General features: G+C 49.2%; 1 protein-coding gene across 2 annotated transcripts; it reads left to right on the top strand.

The window, feature by feature from the left end:
* Positions 1–729: 729 nt before the first annotated feature.
* Positions 730–17450, top strand: LOC140197372 (butyrophilin-like protein 9). Of its 2 annotated transcripts, XM_072257325.1 has the most exons (8): positions 741–793; positions 1935–2042; positions 6190–6306; positions 9586–9921; positions 11793–12077; positions 14286–14324; positions 14415–14441; positions 15025–17450. In XM_072257325.1, exons 1-8 carry the CDS (start codon positions 760–762, stop codon positions 15549–15551), a joined length of 1473 nt encoding a protein of 490 aa, XP_072113426.1. In that variant the 5' UTR covers positions 741–759; the 3' UTR covers positions 15552–17450. The 2 variants fall into 2 exon arrangements, with proteins under 2 accessions (XP_072113427.1, XP_072113426.1); XM_072257326.1 differs by lacking the exon at positions 1935–2042 and having other exon boundaries at positions 730–793.

Here is a 17450-nt window from a genome sequence, read left to right as displayed (position 1 = left end):
TGCATCAGGCGTTTTGTATAAATTATTAACACTCCCTAAACACGGACACAAAGTGATGGGGGTAAAGAGCGGGTCGAGCAGTATTTTTAGAGAAACAATTAATATCTCACGTCAAAGATGATCAGAACTGAGACGTTCAACGCACCAAAGACGCTGCCCGACTCGCCGTGTGTTTCCAGTATTTTGTGTTTTGCAGCTCCTTGGAATTATTATTTTACAGTATTCCCACTGGAGAGTGGCGTAAAGCTCAATGGTATTGCCCAGGAGTAAAGCACCGAGAGCTCGAGTGTGTGTGTGTGGGGAGAGGGAGAGAGGGAGAGGGAGAGATAAGATATATATACTGGTAGCATCCAACCTGATGCCATGAACATCGATTTATTGAACTTCCGGAAATTGCGCCCCCCCCCCCACCTTCTCCTTCACCATCCCGCATTCCTGATTTCCTCTCACCTTATCTCCTTACCTGCCCACCGCCTCCCTCTGGTGATCTCCCTCCTTCCCTTTCTTCCATGATCTTCTATCTTCTCCCATCAGATTCCCCCTTCTCCAGCCTTTTATCTCTTTCACCAATCAACTTCCCAGCTCTTTACTTCACCCCTCCCCGTTTCACCTGTCACCGGCCACCTTGTACTACCTCCTCCCCTCCTCCCACCTTCTTACACTGACCTCACCGAATAGACTTCTTCTCGACCCGAACAGTCGACTGTACTCTTTCATAAATGCTGCCTGGGCTGGAGCCGGTCCCCGCAGCGCCCCAGGATGAACGCGGTGGGGCTGCCGATTCAGCCGACCGGTGAGTTCCCGTTCGCGTTCCTCAAACCCGGCTGTCAGTCCGCCAACCTCGCCCAAAGCAGCAGGCAGTCACCGGTCGGACCCTTCGCAGTTCCTCAGTGCCGGGACCGTCATGCGGAAGGAAACGGCCACCTTCAGCTCCTCGTCCTTCCAGAGCTGCTGTGATACAGCTACGGTCCGCAGGGTGAACGTGTGGATAAGAACCCCAGTCCCAGCTGATCAGATCCCCGGAATTGGAATTTTAGTGTTTGGATTTATTTATATTACATGTTTCGGAGTTGGATTTGATTTACTATTGTCACATGTGCCGGGATACGGTGATACAGTGGGGATCAGTTCTGGGTTTAACCTGAGGCCGCCTTTCCACGCGGCGTAGCGCCGAAAGGCTTCCTGCTCCGACGCACCAGACTCCGCATCACCTGTTTCCTCGCTGATGCCGGAGCTGAGGATATCTCGGAGCGGGCGCGGAGCTCGCTGCGGGAGCAGGGTGAACAGCCAGTGGTCACGGTACACGACGCACCACGGTGTCCGTCTCCAAAGGGATGAGACGCCACAAGCTGTGCTTGTGCATGGGGAGAAGGGGCGGTTAAATGAAGGCTGAGGACCAGGGGCCAGCATCGCAAACCCGAAGTTCTCACTGTACTTCGGTCCACGTAGCAATAATAAGCAATTTTACCGATTTACCAATCACTCCTTGCGCCAAAATGCCAGCAAGAATAAAAACAGAACACAAGACAAGAAACTGGGAACAGGATCAAGCCACTCGGCCTCTCAAACCCACTCCAACCCCTCCATTGCACATGATCACGCACTCAACTCCTGTTCTCCGCCAGCTCCCCATAACCCCCGATTTCTCAATTTTTCAAATATTAATCCATCTCCAACTTAAAACTACCTCAAGATCTGAACTCCATCGCCCTCGAGGGCAGAAAATTCCAGGGATTAGTTCCACCCTCGTTCTGTACACCTCGGTTTTAAACGACCGGACCCTTATCTTGTATCCATTTCCCCCCGTTCCTGACTCTACCAGTGGTGGAAACACCCAGCATCTACCCCTTAGGATCTCATATGCTTGAATAAGGCCACCGCTCCCTCTTCTAACCTCAAGGAACTCCGACCCAGACTGTGTTGGTGTTTTACAGGGCGGTTAATTCCCCACGGTGCCCAGAACTGGTCGCCTCGAGTATGGGCAGCCTTGACAGTGACTGTAATCGCGGTCAGCGTAACGTCCTGGATATATTTTCGGAAAAGTAAGTATCAAAGAAGTGATAGAAGACTTAGGTGGGAAGGAAAATTATGAGAATTTCACCAGTGATTAGGAAGGCCAGGGGACGTAAAATGTATCTTCGTTGGAAGATGCGCTTCCCCGCAGAGGGCCGGCAGTGGTTCGGATGTAATTGAAGGCTATAGCCACTGGGTGGCTCCCTCGGACCATTATCTCCAGAGCTTCCTCCAGTCGCTCAGATCAGAAAAGAGTACCGCATCTTAATTTTTTTGGGATAAAACACTGCTCGTTTCAATAGAATTAGCGTCCGCTAATGGGCCACTTTTCTGTGAATGATACACTTCTTATAGAGTCTCAGACAGATACAGCACAGGAAGAGGCCATACCGGCCACAATGTCTGTGCTGTTCCTTTAGCATGTCTTCACCAATCCCGTTTGAGGGGAAATTAGAAAGGTTAGGTCTGTATTCCGTGGAGCAGAGGAGATTAAGAACATACACAAAATGCTGGAGGAACTCAGCAGGCCAGTGTCAAAAAAGGGCACTGAGAGAAGTTATAAGACTATGGGGTGTGGTTGGTTAGCTTTAATAGGGAGCTATTGGAGTTCTCAGGGGCAAGTTGCATCATCCTGTGCTGCATGATTCTACAATATATTGAACAAAGTAACTCATCTAATCACCAGCAGAATTAGACTGATTGTGTGCTATGTCTTCTTTACGTCCCATTGGTTGCTTGAAAGACGCGTGTGTTTACGGACACTTGGGCTCTCTGTTCAGATGTTTACAGGGACTTCATCCCTGAGTCATAGCTGTGGTAACAGAGAGTGAGATGCTAATGTTGCAACTAAACACCCAAATCTGTTTTTAAAGTAATTACAGACTTTAACTTTAACAAAAAAGCCTTACCCACCCCTCCCGGGACCTCAGACGCTGCCGACGCTGTGGCAGGCTTTCTCTGGAGTCAGCAGCCTCTGCCGGTGCTGATGACTGACAGCTCAGACACTGGGCGTTAGCGAAGTGCAGGCGTGCCCACTAATCCCACCCGTCTACTCCCCAAGGACAGCTCCGACTGAGGCCAAGGGTTAACAGTTGCTTGGTGGATTGTCACACCTCAGGGGTAGAGACTGGGGGTCAAGTCCTGAGCTCATGAACCAAGCTGGAGGTTGGGGTAGAGTGGGGAAGGTATGCTATGCTCTAAGAGAAGCTGACAAACAGATAACACATCCGCCTAACCAATAGAATGAGCACAGCGGACCTTAAAAGGACCCAACCTCACAATCAACCTCATTATGATCTTGCGACTTATTGTTTACCCGCACCACAGTTTCTGCTGATTTTACGCTTTCTTCTGCAATGCTGCTTTCTCTTATTCTACCTCGATGCACTGTGTAACGAATTGATCTGTGTGAACAGTATGTAAGACAAGTTTTTCACTGATATTCAGACCATGTCACAATACTAAACCAGTTCCAATACCAAACCCTTCCCTCAGACACTCGGTCTCCACCCAGCAAGTTTCAGTCCCAGCCAACACCCAAACCCACCACACGATTGTTCTTCATTTATGTTTGCGGGTCCTTCCTCTGCACACAAATTGGCTCCTTGTCCCTATAAGGATAGTTTGGAAGTGTTCCAATGGCTGTAAAATGCAGCCGATGTAATTGAAGGCTTTTGCCACTGGGTGGCTCCCTCGGACCAGTTTCTACAGCGCTTCCTTTACTCAGATCAGAAAAAAGTATCTGTGGTTTATCTGCTCGTTTCAATAGAATTAGCGTCCGTTTAATGCGCCACTTTTCTGTGAATGACACACTTCTTATAGAGTCTCAGACAGACACAGCACAGGAAGAGACCAGTAATCTGGCAAAGATCAGGAAAGAAACATCCTTAGAAATAGTTCTGGGGTCTCGGTGATACTGGTGAGGCAGTATATTGTATTATCCATCCTAATTTCCCAGATGCCATTGGGAGCCAAAGACATGTCAAGGACTGCCAGCGTGTTCAGATGAGATCCCAGGATGGGACTGTGGGTTCCCTTTCCTAGGTCTTTGAACCAGAAATTTTAGGGCAACATTGGTGCTCACTAGGCATCACCAGTGGGGGTAGAATTGTGCTTTGCTGGATTGAATTTCCAGTTCAGATACCCTGTGGCTTTACCTCCCAGTGGAACAGCTAGTAGTGACATTCCCTAGATCTGGTTTGATCCCAGCCAAGGGTGTAAGAGACAACAATGCAAGAAGAACTCAGCAAGTCAGGAAGCATCCCTGGAGGCAGAAGATATACAGTAGGTAAAGGTTTTAGATCAAGACCCTGTGTCAGGACTGAGAGGGGATAGGGAAGATTGCCAGTATATAGAGTATAGAGGAGCATTTGACAGAAGTTGGTGGATCCAGGTGGGGAGGAGAGGGTCTTCTTCTTAAGCCCATCATCTCTATTGGGGCATCGGCCCCTGGCAGCAGCTCACCAGAGTCCTCGGTCCTGAGCCCGTCTTTCAAGTTCTCCCCGTGTGCAGCCACCCTCATGCTTCTTCTCCCAGGGTTGTGGTCTGTGGAGCTTCTGTTGCCCTCTCTGTAGCACTGGGTTTTTTTTACAGGGGTTGCCAGCCCAACGCCCAACCTTCCTCCCTTCATAACCGGGCTTGGGACCAGCCATGTGGAGTGTGGGTAGACGGAATCAGGTGGGGAGAGGGGTTGGAGCAGAAGCTGCTGGGCAAGAGGTGGAACCAGATGAGAGGAGGAAAGCAGATGGGAGTTGGAACCAGGTAATGAAAGGATGGGAGGACTGAAGAAAGGGAGAAGAAAATCAGGTGGACAAATGAGTGTGGGGAGAGCATGGTGGCGAGTTGTGGGTTATGAGATAACTGGGAAATTCATTCTTCATACCAGTGGGCAGTAAGTCCCGCTATCACTCACCAATTTCTATTCCTCCCTCACATCTCCTCTGGCTATCATGTCCCCTCTCAGTCCTGATGCCTGGTCTTGACTCAAACAATCAACTTTCAACATTTAGCCTCCACAGATGCTTCCTGACAAATGGAGTTCTTCTAGCATTGTTGCAGATTCCAACACTTCCCATTTCTCTTGTCTCCTGAGCTCCAGCGCTGTCTGTGTGTGGAGTTTACATGTTCTAACTGTGACTGAGTGGGTTACCCCAGGGGCTCCAGTTTCCTCCCTGCCTGCATTCAGAAATTGTGTTCCTATGTACATGTTACTCCATACACTGTAGTAATGTATTCATCTGTAGGGATGGCAAGCAAAACAAAGTTTTTCATGCAACGCACACAAAATGCTGGTGGAACACAGCAGGCCAGGTAGCATCTATAGGAAGAAACACAGTCAATGTTATGGGTCAAGACCCTTCATCAGGACTAACAGAAAAAAGAGATAGTAAGAAATTTGAAAGTGGGAGGGGGAGGGGAGAGACCCAAAATGATAGGAGAAGACAGGAGGGGGAGAGATGGAGCCAAGAGCTGGGAAGTTGATTGGCAAAAGGGATACAAGGCTGGAGACGGGGGAGGATCTTGGGACAGAAGGCCTTGGAAGAAAGAAAGGGGGAGGGGAGCACCAGAGGAAGATAGACAGCAGGCAAGGAGTTATTGTGAGAGGGAAAGAGAGAACAGAGAGAGAGAGAGAGAGATAAATAAATGAATAAATACATACATACATAAATAAATAAATAAGAGTTGGGGTAAGAAGGGGAGGAGGGGCATTAACGGAAGTTAGAGAAATCAGTGTTCATGCCATCAGGTTGGAGGCTACCCAGACGGAATATAAGGTGTTGTTCCTCCAACCTGAGTGTGGCTTCATCTCGACAGTAGAGGAGGCCGTGGATTGACATATCGGAATGAGAATGGGACGTAGAATTAAAATGTGTGGCCACTGGGAGATCCTGCTTTCTCTGGTGGACAGAGCGTAGGTGTTCAGCGAAGCGGTCTCCCAGTCTGCGTCGGGTCTCACCAATATATAGAAGGCCACATCGGGAGCACCGGACACAGTATATCACCCCAGCCGACTCACAGGTGAAGTGTCGCCTCACCTGGAAGGACTGTCTGGGGCCCTGAATGGTGGTGAGGGAGGAAGTGTAAGGGCATGTGTAGCACTTGTTTCCATTGTTTCTCATTGTAGCTCTGTGGATATGACAATAATAAACCCGTTTATCAATTTCTGTGCCTCAACAGGAAGTTCTGACAGGTCGGTCTCTGTGTGGAGGAGTAACCTGGTCGTGGAGATATTACTGCAGGTGGGAATACTTTCAGGAGCAATGCTCATCTCCTACTGGAATACGGCAAACCTAGGTAAGGTTTAGTGCAAGATAACAGAATAAACACCAAACTCCGGTGGGTTTGAGATCCCCCACTCTGGTTTGTAACTCACTTCATTCCTATCCTTCCTGCACACTCTGACCTCCTCCGGCCCATCAGCTCCCTGAACTCTCTGTGATCCTCCAATTCACTGAACATCACTGAAGTTGGGCAGCTCCCCCTTCAACAGCGTGGGACCTTGGCCAGGAATGCTTTCCTTAACTTTCATCATTTGCGGTCTTCAACATAACAGCTGGGAAGTCATGTTACAGCTCCAGGCCACATTTAGAGTGTTGTATGCTGTTCTGGTCTCTCCATTACAGCATGGGTGTGCAGGCTTTAGGGAGGCTGCAGAAGAGGTTCACCAGGATGCTGCCTGGATTAGAGAGCATGAGCTGTGAGGAGAGGTTGGACAAATTAGGATTGTTTCTGCTGTGGAGTGGTAACCTGAAAATCATTTTAACTATAATGAGATATGGATAGGGTAGACAGTCAGAATCGTTGTCCCAGGATTTACAAGGATGTTGCCAGGACTTGAGAAACTCAGTTACAGAGAAAGGTTAGGACTTTATTCCCTGGAGCGTAGAAGAATGAGGGGAGATTTGATAGAGGTATATAAAATTATGATGGGTATAAATAGAGTGAATGCAAGCAGGCTTTTTCCACTGAGGCAAGGGGAGAAAAAAACCAGAGGACATGGGTTAAGGGTGAGGGGGGAAAAGGTTAAAGGGAACATTAAGGGGGGCTTCTTCACACAGAGAGTGGTGGGAGTATGGAATGAGCTGCCAGACAAGGTGGTAAATGTGGGTTCTTTTTTAACATTTAAGAACAAATTGGACAGATACATGGATGGGAGGTGTATGCAGGGATATGGTCCAGGTGCAGGTCAGTGGGACTAGGCAGAAAATAGTTTGGCACAGCCAAGAAGGGCCAAAAGGCCTGTTTCTGTGCTGTAGTTTTTCTATGGTTTCTATGGTTGAAGGGGCAAATTCTAAAGGGTAGAAGTTTAAGGCAAAAGGGGGAAAGTTTGAAAGAGATTAATGAGGCAATTTGTTTACACAAAGAGCAGTAGGTACAGGTTTCGCACTGCCAGGAGAGGAGGTGGAAGTGGAACGATAGCAATGTTTAAGAGACATTTAGACAGGATTAACTAGCAGGAAATGGGGGGATATGGACCACTTGCAGGCAGGTGTGATTAATTGGGTTGACATAATGGTCAGCACAGACATTTTGGGCTAAAGGGCCCTTTCTGGTAATGTTCTACGTCCTAACCCCAGGGTGGATGTGCTGGTTTAAAATTGTGGGATGGGAGGTGGGGATGGAGACAACGAGGGTTTGTGATGCCCAGAAACTCGCCATGACAGGCAGTTATGTTGACTTAGCCTCCACTGTCTGCACAAATTCGTTCAGGTGTATCTGCGCACTCTCCAACTTCTGAGCTTGAGGTTATGACCAGTAAAATCATGGGTCTTTACAGTTAACATCACTTGCTCTCTGTGACTTTGAGTAATATATCTCAGACAGTGTAAGGCAATCCCAGAACATGTGATGTGGATCCAAACTCTTGAGTCACTGCCACTGCAGAATACCCAGCATGCTAATGTAGTAGCAGAAAGTTTATAGGACCTACTCTGGTATGTGGGGAATTTGAGAAAGCAAGTCTGTTGGAGTGGACTGCAGGTAAAACTGAAACACAGGGCCTTAAGACCCCACTTCCCTTCTTACCATCCTCCTGGCTAATGCACAGTCTCTGAAAATTAAAACTGAAGATCTCCAAGAAAGATTGCAGTACCGGAGGGACATCAGAGACTGCTGCGTACTCTGCTCCACAGAGTCATGGCTCACCCCCAGCATCCAGCACAAGGGCTTCACCTTTCACCGCATGGATCAGACAGCGGCATCAGATAAAGGCAGAGGTGTGGAGCAAACTTGTTGGGCCAAGTGGCCTAATTCTGCCCTGGTAGTATTATGGACAAATGGCTGGAGCTACCATTCCCAGAACTAGTACTGTACCAGAGAAATAGCTCACGGTTAAAGTGATCAGTGACCCTGAAACATACTGGAAAGGTTGGTGGTGTGGTGATTGGTCCTGCAGGGTAACTCAGGAGGGAGAAGTGTTGAGCACTCCCCCATTGTCCTCACAGCATCTGCCCCTCTGTGGGACACTGTCATTGGTCATTGGTGGGTGGAGTTTCATACCTGGATACAACCAGTAGTTTTGCTGAGGGTGATGATGGGGTAGATGTAGAAGGCCGTATTCTTTCCCTGCTCTGTACTTTCACAGCAGCCATTACTCTTTATTCTGTGTTGTTATTGTCTTCCCTTGTTCTACAACAATGCACCATGTAATGAACTGATCTGTATGAAGCTATGCAAGACAAGTTTATCACTGTACTTCGGTGCAAGTGATAACAATAAACCAGTTCTAATTCCAATACCAATAAACAGTGGCAGGGATTTGGTCCAGAACTGTTCACTGCTCAAATGTCACAAAGAGAAACAGACTTTGTAGTTTGTTTTTTATTGTTAAATGCTATGAGGGATTCCACTGAGATTGGGCGAGACTAGAACCAGAGGTCATATGATAAGGGTGAAAGGTGAAATATCTAAGGGGAACCTGAGGGGGATCTTCTTTGCTCAGAGGGTGGGTTCGTATTCAATATTTAAGAGAATATTTTGTTAAGTACATGGATGGGTGGGCTCTGGTCTTGGGGCAGGACGATGGGATTAGTTTGGCATGGCCCAGATGGACGAAAGGGCCTCTTCTTGTGATGTAGTGTTCTACGACTCCATCTGGCAAGGTAGAGTGGAAAGTTTTTGCTTGCACGCCATCCAGACAGATCATCCCATAGAAAAGAGCATCAAGGTAGTAAAAAGGAAACAGAGCGCAGAATAGAGTGCTACAGTTATAAAGAGAGTGCAGTACAGACAGACAATAAGGTGCAAGGACTGCGGGGTCACAAGTCCACCTTACCATACCAGAGGACTGATCGATGGTGTAGAAGCTGTCCCTGAGTCTGGTGAAAATGTACTTTCAGGCTTTGTGTCTTCTGTCCAGTGGACGAGGGGAGAAGTGGCAACATCTGGAATAGCTAGCTGCTGTGCTGAGACAGGGTCCATGGAGAGGAGGCCAGTTTGTGTGATAGACTGACGATTGACTCCTTGCTGGGTGGGCTTGTATTCTGCACTGGCAAATATTGCTTGGCCTTCCAAGCCCTCAGGAATTTGAATTTAGTAGATGGCCCCCTCTCACGCTCTCTTCTTTCATCCTAGAGTTGTTTCGGGTGAAAGGGCTGGACCATCCCATCGTGGCCCTGGTGGGTGAAAGCGTTGTACTGAACTGTTCGGTCATGTTCCGGCTCCAGGGCAGGGGGCTGGGGGTCGAGTGGAGGAACCTGAGGACTCGAGCTGTGGTCCTGGCCTGCGACGATCAGGGGGGGCCTTGCCAGTCCTCTCGGAACGGGACACACCTCCTTGGTGACCAGCTGGAGGATGGAAACGTGTCGATCAGACTAGAGGGGGTCCAGGCCTCCGACGCAGGGATGTACCAGTGCACCGTCTTCTCTGGGACCCACTCCAGCTATGTGTCGATGCATCTAAATGTTGTGGGTATGGTGGTGGTCAGTTACATTTGGGATGGGGCCAGGTCCCACCATATCATAGGCTCAGGCTTGGCATCCTGGGGGAGCGGGCAGTACTCCACTTTATCCAGTAATCCCAACTGCAGATCGCACTGCAGTGTGCATGGAGTATCCCTTGAATCACAGGAAATAGGAAGAGGTGGTTCAGCCTACTAGATGCACACTGACCCTGTCACACTAATCCCAATAATACACGGACAATGAGGACACTGTACCCACAGTGGAATTGGTTGTCTCTGCTACTCTCTGGAGCATCTTGCTTCCCATCATTCCCAGTCATTATAGAATGTTAGGGTCAAACATCATGGAGCCAGGTCCTTTGACCCAACTTGTCCAGCCCAACCGTGGTGCCCACCAAGCCAGTCCCATTTGCCCATAGTTAGCCCACATCCTTCCAAATACCTCCTATCGATGTGCTTAGCCAAATGTACTTAAATATGTCTGTACCTGCATCAAACACGAGTGATTTCATATACATTCCAGCCTCTGCTTGAAGAAGTTGCCCCTCAGATCCTCCCTGAATCCCTGTTCCCTCCTCTGGGGAAAAGACTGTGTGTATTCCTCATGATTATACACATCTCCGTAAGGTCATCTCTCAGACTGCTGCACTCCAAGGAAAAAAGTCCCAGCCTTCCCAGCCTCTCCCTAGAACACATGACCTTGAGCTCAGGCAGCACACTTGTAAATCTTCTCTGCACTTTTTTCCAGTTTAATGATGCCTTTCATATAACAGGGTGGCCAAAACTGAACACAATACTCCATGTGTGGTCCCACCCAACATCTTGCATACATTATGTGTAGAGACATTAACCTAAATGGTGTCCATCTATCCAGGCTTCTCTAGGGCGAAGACCTAGAGGGTTTGCACCCTGTCAGATTGGGATTGGGGTAATGAGGCTGTTCTCCATCTTGGGTGTCCATGGACACTAGCCGTGTTGAGCTGGCACCCTCTTGCTTGGTGGAGGTAAAGGTCCAGTTGAACTGGGACCCCAGATGGTGCTGGCCATGAACTGGATCGAGGGGAGATGTATGTTCCAGGGACCAGTGACAACAAGGAGTGGAGAGCTCCCCTCAGAATAAGGGCTGAACCTTTCAATACGAGCCCGAGCAGAAATCCTCATTCCAGTAAAACTCTAATAATCCTGCACATTTAAGACTTTGTGCTGGAGTGGGAAATACTCAGAATTGATGAATATCGTATCTCTTAAAACTCCTGGAAAGGTTTTAATTCATGTGTTAGATGTTGCAAAGGAGAGAAACGAATCTCCCATTGAAGTGGGTTAGTTCTAAAGGGAGAATCCGGGCATCCCAAAGAAATGCAGCACTGTTGAAGTGTGGTCACTAATGACCCAGGAGGGTAGTCCTTGTGTGCACAGTAAGATCCCACAAGTGGACAGATATTCCCTCAAAAAGTGAGTCAATTGTCAGCATACAGAGGCACCAGGGCTCCTTCAGTACAGTAGAACTCCAATAACTCACAGGAGTCAGAGCCCAGGAGGGAGAGTGCAGGAACTGGGGTGTAGTGGATTATCTGAATTTTACTGTCCTGAGGGAGTGCCAGTGTATCAGAGTTGGGTCAGTTGGGTGACATATTGACCTGCGATCTAAAGCGGCCTGTTTGAGGGATTCATATTGACGATACTTCAGCAGGGTTTATTCATCCCCTCAAACAAAAGTTATCAACTTCTCATTTGTGGGACTTGTGCATGTATTGACTGCCTCGCTCCGATGTGATTGGTGTCCACTCTCTGACAGTGCCTCATTGCTTTCGGATGTCCAGGGGGTGTAATGTCTATGCATCTTCCTCCAGACTGAGCCAATGGTCCCATTCCATTTCAGCCCTTGGGACGAAGCCCACCTTATCTGTAGAGCAGTTCAACGAGACCTCCTTCCTGTACACATGCCGGACAGAAGGCTGGTTCCCCGAACCCGCCCTCATCTGGAAGAACAGTGAGGGGAAGAACCTGTTGCCACTGTCGAAGGTAACCAAGACAACAGGAGAGGAAGGCCTGTACAGGTTGGAGATCCAGCACTGGACAGCCCAGGTGGTCCCACCGTCTGTCACTTGCATCATCCACAACAGGGTGAATAACATCAAGAAGGTGTCAACTGCATGTACCAGAGGCGAGTTACTTGAAATTGCAGATGTATTTTACAAACTGTGCTTAAATGTAAATGACCAGCTTATTGAGAACAAGAATTGGAAAACATTACCCACTCCAGCATCTAGTTTAATTATTGAGCCATGGCAGGTACAGCATAGGACAGACAGAGAGAGAAGTTCCCTCCACACTGTCACATCACACATTCCCAGAGTCAGACATGCTCTGTTCATGTCTGATCTGCTGCTGGAGTTAGACACAAAATGAATTCCCTCCACCCTGTCCCAGCACACCCTACTGGGTTCAGACATAGAGGGAAACTGACTCCAAACCGTCCCATCACACACTTCCATGATCAGAGTGAAGCTCCGTCTCCACCGTCCCATCACACACTCCCATGATCAGAGTGAAGCTCCGTCTCCACCGTCCCATCACACACTCCCATGATCAGAGTGAAGCTCCGTCTCCACCGTCCCATCACACACTCCCATGATCAGAGTGAAGCTCCGTCTCCACCGTCCCATCACACACTCCCATGATCAGAGTGAAGCTCCGTCTCCACCGTCCCATCACACACTCCCATGATCAGAGGTGAGGCTCCGTCTCCACCGTCCCATCACACACTCCCATGATCAGAGTGAAGCTCCGTCTCCACCGTCCCATCACACACTCCCATGATCAGAGGTGAGGCTCCGTCTCCACCGTCCCATCACACACTCCCATGATCAGAGTGAAGCTCCGTCTCCACCGTCCCATCACACACTCCCATGATCAGAATGAAGCTCCGACTCCACCGTCCCATCACACACTCCCATGATCAGAGTGAAGCTCCGTCTCCACCGTCCCATCACACACTCCCATGATCAGAGTGAAGCTCCGTCTCCACCGTCCCATCACACACTCCCATGATCAGAGTGAAGCTCCGTCTCCACCGTCCCATCACACACTCCCATGATCAGAGTGAAGCTCCGTCTCCACCGTCCCATCACACACTCCCATGATCAGAGTGAAGCTCCGTCTCCACCGTCCCATCACACACTCCCATGATCAGAGTGAAGCTCCGTCTCCACCGTCCCATCACACACTCCCATGATCAGAGGTGAGGCTCCGTCTCCACCGTCCCATCACACACTCCCATGATCAGAGTGAAGCTCCGTCTCCACCGTCCCATCACACACTCCCATGATCAGAGGTGAGGCTCCGTCTCCACCGTCCCATCACACACTCCCATGATCAGAGTGAAGCTCCGTCTCCACCGTCCCATCACACACTCCCATGATCAGAGTGAAGCTCCGACTCCACCGTCCCATCACACACTCCCATGATCAGAGTGAAGCTCCGTCTCCACCGTCCCATCACACACTCCCATGATCAGAGTGAAGCTCCGTCTCCACCGTCCCATCACACACTCCCATGATCAGAGTGAAGCTCCGTCTCCACCGTCCCATCACACACTCCCATGATCAGAGTGAAGCTCCGTCTCCACCGTCCCATCACACACTCCCATGATCAGAGTGAAGCTCCGTCTCCACCGTCCCATCACACACTCCCATGATCAGAGTGAAGCTCCGTCTCCACCGTCCCATCACACACTCCCATGATCAGAGTGAAGCTCCATCTCCACCGTCCCATCACACACTCCCATGATCAGAGTGAAGCTCCGTCTCCACCGTCCCATCACACACTCCCATGATGAGAGTGAAGCTCCATCTCCACCGTCCCATCACACACTCCCATGATCAGAGTGAAGCTCCATCTCCACCGTCCCATCACACACTCCCATGATCAGAGTGAAGCTCCGTCTCCACCGTCCCATCACACACTCCCATGATCAGAGTGAAGCTCCGTCTCCACCGTCCCATCACACACTCCCATGATCAGAGTGAAGCTCCGTCTCCACCGTCCCATCACACACTCCCATGATCAGAGTGAAGCTCCGTCTCCACCGTCCCATCACACACTCCCATGATCAGAGTGAAGTTCCACCTCCACCGTCCCATTGCACACTCCAAAGGTTAGACACAGGGTGAAGCTTCCTCTGACCCAACAGGGACTTCTGGGGCAGAGGTTTGTAACAGCAGCTATAATTCTCATCCCAATGTTTAGTATGAGATGACAAATACTAATTCAGCTATGGCAGGACTGAGTCAGACTGGTACAGTAGGGAATGAGAGCAAAATGTGATGTGCACAAAATTGAAAATCTGTGACTGTTTTATTGATATTTGCAGAACTGCTTCCACACACTCAGTTCTACATTGGCGAAACCGGTAAGACATCTCACATTGAGGTAAGCAAGTACTTAAAGTTTTGATTCTTTGATCAGCCAGAATTGACCCTGGTTTCCTCTTATTTCATAGAATGGAAACACATCCAAAGTTTCTCAGGTGAGTGAAGTGGATGGGGCAGTGGTAATTTAATCCAGCTCACGTTGGGACCTCAAGGAACAGAGGCAAGAATGCTGGTTAACAGTTGGGGGGACAGAGAGACAGAGAGAGAGAGACAGAGAGAGAGATCCCTGTTCAATTCCATGGCTCCGCTTGACATCTGGAGCTGAGACATGAGTCATGTGACAGAAACACCCCTTACTGGGACAGTCAGGCTATGTGATGTTTTCTGGCCCAGTGTCTTCTCACTTTGGCCCATGAGAATACCTGCATTGAAAGAGGGCACATATATAGTAGCCAATGGCAACACTAGATGCAAGGCATCTTTGCATCAGCCCTGGGAACTCTCTAGATAATGCTCAGCCCCACAGAGTGAGGGAGCAGTGGCTGGCCTGAATAATGGTTGGGTCTACTGGTTGAGGGCAAGGTCAGTGCTGATGGGCTGAGGGTGAGCTTGCTCTTAATTGGTTTTTGGGGAAAAGGAGTGACCAATGACTATTCTATGCCACAGAGAGTTACCCGTCACTGGTCGCCATGTTATAATGGTGTTGCCTTGACATTTCCTTCTCCTTTTCCCTTTCAGTTTCCCAGAGTCTGGACATGGACACAGCCAATCTACAGCTTGGCCGCTCAGATCACCTCACCAGCATGGCGGTGGGCTCCCTGCCACCACTGGCCTCTGGACCACTTTACAGCCTGCAGCTCAGCCCCTGTGCCCTCTCCTCCCATGCTATTTCCTCAGACCGGGCCTACTGGGAGGTGGAGGTGGGTAGGAGCCAGGAATGGCACCTGGGCCTGCTGGGACAGAGGGACGATGACAAAGCCTGTGGAGAGGGATCAACCTGGGTATGGACCCTGTCCCGGCTCAACAAGATGGTGTATGGGGTGACAGGCTCCCCAGGGCAGACCCTGGTGCTGGACAATGAGCCTACAGTGGTGGGGCTGTACCTGAACCACCTGCGAGGGTACCTCTCCTTCTTTGATGCTCATAGGCAGCTGCACCTCTGCACGTTGACATTTGACTCCACCAAAAGGCTCCATCCCATCTTCTGCGCTCCTTCCTCCACGGCACAGGTCCATAGCAACACTGGTAGTGACAGAGGGGTCTGACCGCAGCTCAGTACTGCTGCCCCCTCAGAGTAGGGTTGGTGGAGGGAGGTGGTGGGGGGGAAGAGGGTCCCCCCCTTGACTCCTGTGACCAATCCAGTATGAGACACGGCAACAGGAGGCTGATACTCTCCGGGGTGACTGTATCACTGCCTCCCTTCACATCACACCAGTGGAGGGGGTGGGAGGGACCCTGTTTTCTCCTGTGAGAACCTGGACCCAGTCTGACAAGGACAAAGACATCCAGGAGTTGATAAGCAACTCTCCTCCCTGAACCAGAAACTGCTGCTGGATTGAGAGCCCCACCAACCCCAGGGAAGGGAAGCAGCTCACAGGGCACCTGAGAACTGGGAAGCTGCTGACTGAATGGACAGTGGATGGAGAGAGTGTAGGAAAACCCAGTGAGTGGTTTATAACCACAGTGCACACAGGCTCTCCATCACCAGCCCAAGCACAAAGTCCCACCAAGTGGAAAACCAAGAAAGGACCAGAGTTGTCAGTGTCAGCTGGGAGCACTCCCCAGCCATCACTGCTTGGGCAACCTCAGGGTAACCTGCCCAGCCAGTCCTGACCTGTTGGTCAGAAGAGGTGACAAGTCACAGGTCACATCAACTAAACCAAGAAGCCTTTGGCACACTGAATACAGTTGAACTCCAACAATCCAGTATCCAATTGTTCAGAAACCTTGTTGGTTGGGCAGCTAGCTTAGTCATTCAGAGAGTGAGCTGGGGTCCAGACTGCAAATTGAGTTGTCCAGGAAGGTGGCCAGAGTCGGGACTGAGATTGACAACGTGGGTGGCTTTACAGCTGGAGACAGGGTTTGGATTGTTTGTATATTTTCTGCTTCCTTCGAACATACCAGGTTCACTGGAAGTTTGCTGTCCCAATGTGTAACAGGCAGAAAATTGTGTTGGGGCTTTTCCAAATCATCTACTAATCCAGGAAAATATGCCAGATTATCAGATCAGAGCCAGGTTTAATGTCATGGAATTTTATTAACTTTATGGCAGCAGTACAATGACATACATGATGAATAAATATAAACCACAACAAAAACTGAGTTACATTAAGTATATATGTCTATTAAATAGTTGAGTTAAGATAAGTAGTGCAAAAAAAGTCATGAGGTAGTTTTCATGGGTTCAATGTCCATTTACAAATTGGATGGCAGAGGGGAAGAAGTTGTTCCTGAATCACCAAGTGTGCGCCTTCAGGCTTCTGTACCTCCTTCCTGATGGTAACATTTCCCCCCATCTGCCCATGTGTGCGCCTGTCCATTTGTTGATGCAGATTTCCAGCATCATTTAGGACGTGACTGAGAGCCCTGCACCTCTCTCTAGAGCACACGGACTCGCTGCGTAAGGAATACATTCTTCCCCCGCCCATCTGATGGAGTGAAGGGATAGGTAAATGGCGGTATAGACTGAGAACGATGATTAACTAATGATCAATCACCTTGCGGGCGCCTTAGCTTGCTGTTTTGGACAGTCAAAAAGAAACTTTACCCAGCAACCGGTGACATACTAGTCATTTTTCTCTAAGGATAGGCAAAGGCTCAGATAAGGAACTATATGATCTTGCAGAAGCATCTCAAGGTATAGCTAAATATGGGAAGTATAGTGTAGGGGCTAGAATGTCCTGGAGAAAAGGGGAGGGGTCCGAATGAGGAACTGATGGGCTAGCTTTGGCTTAAAATAATTATAATTAACTAACCAATGATTATTTTACATCTAATTGTACCTTAACATGTGATTGAAATGATTCTAAAATTATCTAAACTTGTAATCGTTAGTTATCCTGCTACCTGATCAATGTTATAAATTGTGGAGAACTGTAATTCGGGGGCAGTGTCTGGACTGGCTGTTTTTGGAGATCAGTCTGTAACTTCCCCCATAGCATGCT

The sequence above is a fragment of the Mobula birostris genome, chromosome 5 (assembly GCF_030028105.1).
Source record: "Mobula birostris isolate sMobBir1 chromosome 5, sMobBir1.hap1, whole genome shotgun sequence".
Lineage (NCBI taxonomy): Eukaryota > Metazoa > Chordata > Chondrichthyes > Myliobatiformes > Myliobatidae > Mobula > Mobula birostris.
This window is presented reverse-complemented; position numbering and strand designations above follow the sequence as displayed.

Coding starts and splice junctions, on each gene's coding strand:
- LOC140197372 (XM_072257325.1), top strand. CDS start 760: ATGAACGCGGTGGGGCTGCCGATTCAGCCGACCG. Junction 9,922..11,792: donor GATGCATCTAAATGTTGTGG/GTATGGTGGTGG, acceptor ATTCCATTTCAG/CCCTTGGGACGAAGCCCACC. Junction 12,078..14,285: donor GTCAACTGCATGTACCAGAG/GCGAGTTACTTG, acceptor TGATATTTGCAG/AACTGCTTCCACACACTCAG.